Genomic DNA, 6,943 nt, shown 5'->3' with positions numbered 1-6,943 from the left:
TCAAAAAAAAAAAAAAAAAAAAAGAATCTAGAAACCTGATGGGAGAGTCTTCATTTCTTACTGATAAGAACGTCACAGCCCCCTGTGGCAAGTGGCAAAAGACTGCATTCTTCAGGCCAAGCAAGTGAGGTCAGCTCCAATTACTCCTGGGCAGTTGGGTTCACCGAATTTGGTGGTTCCTGGCCAGGACTGCATAACAGACACAGAGACCCAAGTGGGTGTAGACAACTGGGAGGGGGTCTCTGCCTCCTGCCTCATTGTGAGGCCCAGGTTTCCAGCCAGGTGGAGTGTGCTACTGCCCTCAGGGACCCACTGCAGAGGAGGAACTTTGGGAGCACCCACACCGAGGAGAGGAGAGTCTTTCCCCAACTAAGCCACTGCCCAATGCCATTACCTTAGGAAAGGTGCTTTGTGAGACCTTGACCTGGACAGCCAAGAGACCACGAGATGGCAGCAGAGGACACAGCCCCGGACACGAAACCTGAGCCATCTTGCCAAAAAGCAGATTCAGGAAACGAAGAGTTCATTTGTGAAATATCGTCAGTTGTCTATAATTATGTGTTAAAAGCCAGAATAAATGGCAGAATTTCAAAGAAATGAGGGTCAAATTTATTTGCTTGGATAATTTCCCAACCACCAATGCGCCACATCTGCATATGAAGCCACATAACATGAACTGAATTTCTCTAATGTTTAAAAGAAGAGATAGGGGTCACGGTCTTTGAACACTGACGTCAGTGGAAACCTTGTCAGTTTCTTCTTTCTGTGAAGTTCCCATTCAAGTAAAATGAGTGACCTCCACAGAGGCTGCCAAACTAATGAAGAAAGAGGCAGATACAGTGGTTGCTGGGAATCACTGCAGCAAAGCAGAACACTGTCATGGAGCAGCCTGGGACTCTGGCAATAGGCAGTGTGGAGGGGGAATAATGAGGAACACAGGACAAGTCTCAAACAGTCTTTGCTTGCAGCTGGCAGAGGATAATGCACAGGAAAGCGGCATTAGTGGCACTGGAACCAAATCCCAAATCTGACTTCTCATCTAATGCACCTTCCATTGTTACATATTTCCACCTCCCCCACTCCTCAGTTGTGACTAACAAATAGGTCTCCAGACATTGCAAAATATCCTGAGAAACAAAATGACCCTTCTCTCAGAACCAGTGCCCTAGAGGCTATGATGAAGTTTTATCAGAAAGGTTTTAAGAATTTAATGTTTAATCTAAGGCTCTTGGACTTTGCAAGATCTATGTGAACTGTATCATGTATCCAAAACCTGAATTGCTACTGTTTGTCTAATGCAGACTGATGATTGAAGGACTATAGCTGAATCTGGCTCTTGATTTTTAAGAAATTATCATTTAAACCACTTCTACAGGCAATTTATTTTCAACACCTGAAGTGGTTTATAGTTTTAAAGTACTTTTCCTTGTGTGATTTTATTTTAGCCTTGATACTCTAGTAAGGTAGAGAGAATAAATATTATTACTATAACCTCCAAGTGAACAAAAGGTAGTTCAGAAAGGTTTGACTTGCCCAAGCAACAGAATTAGAATCTAGGTTTCCTGGTTCCCAGTCCTATTATTTTTTTGAGGAAAAATTTCTAGTAAGAACTTCACTTAAGGGTTCATGAAACTAAACCAAAAAAGTAGATATGGGCATAACTGCTGGAACAGTTAAATTTCAACTGCTAAGCTGTTCAAAAATCATCACAAATGATTAACTCTGTTTCTCTTTTTTTTTTTTTCCCCTGGAGACAGAGTCTTGCTTTGTCTCCCAGGCTGGAGTGCAGTGGTGCCACCTTGGCTCACTGCAACCTCCACCTCCCGGGTTCAAGCAATTCTCCTGCCTCACGCTCCCAAGTAGCAGGGATTACAGGCACCCTCCACCATGCTCTCCTAATTTTATTTATTTATTTTTTCAGTAGAGACAGCCACCATGTTGGCCAGGCTGGTCTTGAACTCCTGACCTTAGGTGATCCACCCACCTCGGCCTCCCAAAGTGCTGGGATTAGAGGCACGAACCACCAAGCCTGGCCAACTATGTTTCTTTTAATGAAGTATTTCTGCTTCCCCTCTCCTTGCAGGCATTGCCTTTCTGGCTTTCCTTAAGTTGGGTGTGGCCATATGACTTGGTTTGGCTACTGAATGAGTCGAAGTGACATGAATGTATCCCTTCAGGGCAGCATTTAAGAGTCTAAGAACAGTCCTTCATGCTTACTTCACATTCTGACCAGGTATAACCTTAACCTTCCTAGTGACAGGGCAGGATCTCAAAATGGTGGCGCTCCGTGAACTTGGGTACCTGAAACACTTGCAATGAGCAGAACCCCTTGCCAGCCTACTTTGGACACGTAGTATGAGAAATAAACCTGTGTGGTTTTAAGCCACTGTGGTTTTGGCATTTACCACAGCCCAGCCTAATCTGACTGATGCAGGTTAATTTCCATCGCCATCAAGCTTGCCTAGGAACTAGAATGCAACAACTAATCTTATCACATCACTAAAACCTGGAAAACAAATTGTTAATTTTCTTTCCTCAGCTTCCTCATCTACCATCTTCTGACTTTCAAGAAAATTATTCTTTTCTCAGCCCTGCACACATGAGCTCTCCATTACACTGGCAATTAGACTGGGGGAGAGGAAGAAATGCAGAAGACCTAGATCTTTTCTCCATTTCAGAGCCTGATCCCAGAACTGTCCCCACCCACTAGTACTCACACTTAACCTTGTCATAGGAAGATTATTACCACTCTTCCAAGGTGTCACAGATGAGCTGCAGCAGGCGCCACTGCAATGCCAAGGCAAGGCAGCCAGGCTGCGCTCTGTACTCACTGGTGCCTGGGCCTGTTTAGGCCAGGTGAAGCAGCATTCTCTAGGGAAAGAAGCCTTCTCAAGTGGGAACAAAAATGAGAATGAGGCGAACAGCCATCCCGGGCACTACTGTATGTGAATTTGGGGTGAGTTCTCTTGGTACTCCAGCTCTGGTCAATTTCTAGTTTCTAGGGGCTAGTAAGCTGCCCAGCTGCTGCTGCTACTGGGACTCCCAGTCCTCCTGGGCTTTTCCCAAGCCCACGCGAGCCTGTTATCTTTGCACACTTGCAAAGGTCACAAACGGTGGGGGTTGAACGCAGCCACAAGTTCAGCAACCCGATCGCAGCCGGGATCAAAGGTCGGCGGGTCAGACCAGACGCCGAGCCTGCGCAGTCCCGCTCACGCGTTGGAGAGAAAGGGTGGCTACAGCGCCGGCTCGTTACACCGGCGTGCTCGCAAGAGGCGGGAAAGCGGTAGGGAGAGACGCGGGTCGCAACGTCCCTCCCTCTGCCGACCCTCTATCCGCCTGCCCAGCAAGCCTGTTCCTCCTTCGGCGCCCAGGCCCCAGGGGAGGGGACGAGAAACGCCCTGCTTTTCTGACTCATCATCTCCAACCCCTTTCTCGCGCGCGCTCCAAGTCTCAGGACATCGGACCTGCGCCCTCTTGCGAGGGGGTGCGGCGACAGCATCTGGGAAGCCTCAGCTCTGCCAAGCGCCAACTCCGGGCCCTCGCCAGTCTGTGAAGCTGCCAGCGCAGGGCTGGCGACCCAGAGCCAGCTGTCAATTGCAGTGGCTGGGGGAGCGGCACGCCAGTGCAGGACCGCCCGCCCGGCTCCTCCCTGAACGCGGGGCCAGTGGTCGCGTCTGAGGAAGCGCTAGGCTAGGCCCAGACTTCCCCGCCTCGCGCCGCTCAGCACATCCACAGCGCCCCCACCGCGGAGGGAAGGCTCTTTATTTCCCAGCCGCTCACGGGCCGGCAGGGCATCCTGGGACTTGTAGTCTTCGCAGCAGTAGAAAGGAGCTGGATCGAAAGGGGAACTGGAACACTCCTGAATTGGATTCAGGGAGTTGGCGTGTGCAGGATCCGGGGTTTGGAGTGGATGGGATTATAAAAGGTGGACCGAAGAGTGAGATGAGGCAGATGTGAAGCTCTGTAGGGAGGTGACGGGGAGGGAGGATATGTATGGAAGGGAGAAAGCAGATTTTCAGGGTGGTGAGGTGAGGATATATTCGAACGTCCAGGTGTATCTTCCTCTAACAGGGAAGGAACGAAAAAGGGGCCTGCTCTGAGTGAAAACTGAAGGAACTCCCGGACTTCATATTGGACTCAAGGGATCCCAGCTAACTTCTGAGTTTGGTGGGGTGGGATGCAGGAATGTCTGGAGAGCATTCTCTCAGGGTGGAAGAAGAGCAACAGGTGTCTGTTCCCGCTGTCCCGCCCTCTCATTTGCTCCTGTGTTGGCCACCGTGGGACCATTCTCCAAACCAGGAATCTCCTCCAACTCAGAGAAGCCCTGAAAACCAGAGACAGGTGTGAGCAAATTGTAGAGGTGAGAAAGAAGAAACTCCAGACAGAAGCAACTGCTTTCTCCTGCCCATTTTTAAAATCCTGTTTCCCATAGTCCTTTCAATATTTAGGCAGCTTCCTAATGCTTTCCCACTCTTTTAACCTCAATCATTTGGATTCCCAATTCCCTCTTACCCACCACTAGGGGAGAAATGTCCAAAGCCAGCGAAAGCCCATCAGTTTCATTCTAGGACCTCTTCTTTTCTAGGACCTCCTGCCCCATCGTTTTTCCTTAAGTGCCACTGACCAGGATAGCCAGTGGAAAAATTAGTTGGCAACTAGCTATTCATTCTTTCCTCCCTGCCCCCATACCTCCTGCAGCTCCTGGTAGTGTAGACTCTGGCTCCTGCAGCATCCGGGTTTCCTCTGGCTCAGCAAGAATAGGGCGTGCACTGAGACCAGCACTCCCCCTAGGGTGAAGGCCTCAGCACTGAGCTCCAGCACCAGCAAGCCAGCCTGCTGCAGGTAGACAGGGCTGAGAATGCAGGGATCCCGCACCTGTTTGCCCCTGCCCATTTTGCTCTCCATCTCTTGTCTCCTCATCTTCCCACCTCCCCTTCATTTGCCAGTACCTTGGAGGGGGCAGTTGGGGCAGGCCCCAAGGCTGTCTTCATCACCTCGACCACCACCACGATGAAACCCAAGATCAAGTTGAAGGTGTTGAATATCATCATGGCCTGCACCTGCCAGTGAGCTAGCTCAGTCCTGCCCAGCCTCAGGACTCATTCCAACCTCAATCCCCACTTGCAGCCTATCTGAAGACAAAACTCACCTCCTGCTTCTAAGCCTCCAAACAGGGCCAAAAGCCCTCTAACTTTTTTGCTTTCTCTCCTCAGTCATTGAGGCCAGTCAATGGTGACAGCTGAGAGGGCAAGTCAACACTTAGCCACTTACTTCCTAGGCTGAGGGGTGTAGGTGTCTGTTTTAGGGAGTGGGAGGACAGTACTGTATTCTCTTCCCTCTCACCTTCCAGAGGCGGGGTGCTCTGCGAAGCTCAAGGGTGACAATCCCAGTGAGGAGACCCTGAATGGTGAGAAGGGCAAGTGTTGAGCTCTGGTTCTGTTAGGAAGGGGCCCTGGGACTTTCCTTCCACCCTCCCTTGTGGTGGGTCTTACTGAGACTCCAGGCCCAAGAGGCAGCGCTGTAGCCATGTGACAATCAGAGTTCAGGCAGGCGACTGAGAGGGCAAAGGGCACCACAACCACTGCCAGCCATAGCTGGCTCACCTAGGGGTCAGGGGAGGGTAATTGAGGAGGAACTGTCAGGGATTCCCTTCCCTTCTCATAACTCCTACCTCTTTAGAGATCAGCAAATAGGATTTTATGCAGGGTGGAGGAAAGCAGTCAACCCAGAGCAATGAAGGAAGTGATCATTAAAAATTAAGTATCATTTAATTTTTTCTGCCTCATATTGTAGTTTAGTTACTTACCTGTATGTTTTCCCCACAAGATGGAAGCCACTTGGAGATTAAGGGTCTTGCCTTGTTTATTTCTATGTTTTCTCCACCCTCCTCCCATTCAGAACCTAGCACATTTTCTGGCGCATGGTAGGTGCTCACTCAACATGGATGGATAAATGGACAGAACTGAATTGGGTACAAGTGGACATGCTGAGACCTGGGATGGGGTAGCCTGGCCTCACCGCCAGCACCAAGAGGTGCCCACTCTGCCTGTGCCTTGCCCAGCGTTGTAGCTTTTCCAGACGAAGGCTGTGTCTCTCCTGCTCTTGCTGATCAGCTCTATCTTCCATGGCTCCTTTACCCACAAGAACTAGGTGCTTCCTAGGCTGGGAAAAATGCATTATGGGTTCTGTCTATTAGGAGACAGGACATGCAACAACGTATCTTTCAGTTACACCTCTGCCCACTCCCAATATCCAGGGATTTGAGGTCCTGGGCCTCACACCTACCTAGTCTGAAGCAGCTACTCCAAAGGGATGGGACCCAGCTGGGTCCTAGGACTTCTGAGGGGCTTGATAGCTCAGAGCAGACGACGAACTTGTCCTGGCAGAGAAAGGCTGTCAGGGATGGGGTGTGGTGGGGCAAAGGTTTCTATGAAGACCTAAGGATCTAGGGAGTGGCCCTGGGTACATACCAGCCTCAGTTCACTCCACAAGACATCTAGCCTGACCCCACTCTATTCCCATTTCTCATTACCCCCATTTCTGCCCATCCTGGGTTCCTCTTCTGGTTTAACTTAACCTCATCCTCAGGGACACTATCACTCTGGACCTCAATATCTCCTCATTTCCATATAATCTTACACCTTTCTTTGGCTTCCCCCTCACATTACTTGTCCTTCCCTAGAGACCTTACTTTCTGTCTGTATTGGTCCCCTGTCATTACTACTTGCAGCTTTGCCCCCAGACCAGGTAAGGTTGAATTCCAGTGGCTTTCTTGCCTCTCACTTTCTGGACAGTCTCCCTTCCCTTTCTTGAAGGTTTTACTCTGAATTGAACACTAAGTGGATGGGGGGTCCTGTTTATAGTGGGAATTGTTTTTGATTCAATGATAACCTGCAGATGGCCGTATATATGTGTGTGTGTGTGTGTGTGTGTGTGTGTGTGT

At 49.7% G+C, this 6,943-nt stretch overlaps 2 protein-coding genes across 8 annotated transcripts in view; one reads left to right on the top strand and one right to left on the bottom strand.

The window, feature by feature from the left end:
• The first annotated feature begins 2,756 nt into the window (after positions 1 to 2,756).
• The window catches only part of ZNF219 (zinc finger protein 219), a 15,080-nt gene continuing 10,893 nt past the window's right edge, over positions 2,757 to 6,943 (top strand). The window contains exon 1 of one of the 2 annotated variants that reach the window (XM_032245998.1): positions 2,757 to 2,956. The gene's annotated coding sequence lies outside the window, so the exon portion shown is untranslated. Of the gene's footprint in view, positions 2,957 to 4,270; positions 4,361 to 6,943 lie in introns of those variants that run through there. The other variant, XM_032245995.1, reaches the window with a different exon arrangement.
• TMEM253 (transmembrane protein 253) overlaps positions 3,750 to 6,943 on the bottom strand; it is a 5,067-nt gene continuing 1,873 nt past the window's right edge. Inside the window, exons 2-8 of one of the 6 annotated variants that reach the window (XM_032246004.1) lie at positions 6,286 to 6,379; positions 6,019 to 6,162; positions 5,493 to 5,603; positions 5,344 to 5,400; positions 4,950 to 5,060; positions 4,690 to 4,836; positions 3,750 to 4,324 (exon numbers count right to left, since the gene is read on the bottom strand). In XM_032246004.1, the coding sequence (XP_032101895.1) occupies positions 4,205 to 4,324; positions 4,690 to 4,836; positions 4,950 to 5,060; positions 5,344 to 5,400; positions 5,493 to 5,603; positions 6,019 to 6,126 (654 nt within the window). In that variant the 5' untranslated portion in view covers positions 6,127 to 6,162; positions 6,286 to 6,379 and the 3' untranslated portion in view covers positions 3,750 to 4,204. Of the gene's footprint in view, positions 4,325 to 4,689; positions 4,837 to 4,949; positions 5,061 to 5,343; positions 5,401 to 5,492; positions 5,604 to 6,018; positions 6,163 to 6,285; positions 6,775 to 6,943 lie in introns of those variants that run through there. The other 5 variants (XM_032246005.1, XM_032246006.1, XM_032246007.1 and 2 more) reach the window with 5 other exon arrangements.

The sequence above is a fragment of the Sapajus apella genome, unplaced genomic scaffold, assembly GCF_009761245.1.
Source record: "Sapajus apella isolate SASKATOON/1434 unplaced genomic scaffold, GSC_monkey_1.0 scaffold59, whole genome shotgun sequence".
Classification (NCBI taxonomy): Eukaryota; Metazoa; Chordata; class Mammalia; order Primates; family Cebidae; genus Sapajus; species Sapajus apella.
The sequence above is the reverse complement of the archived record's forward strand: the minus strand, read 5'-3'. Positions and strand labels throughout refer to the sequence as shown.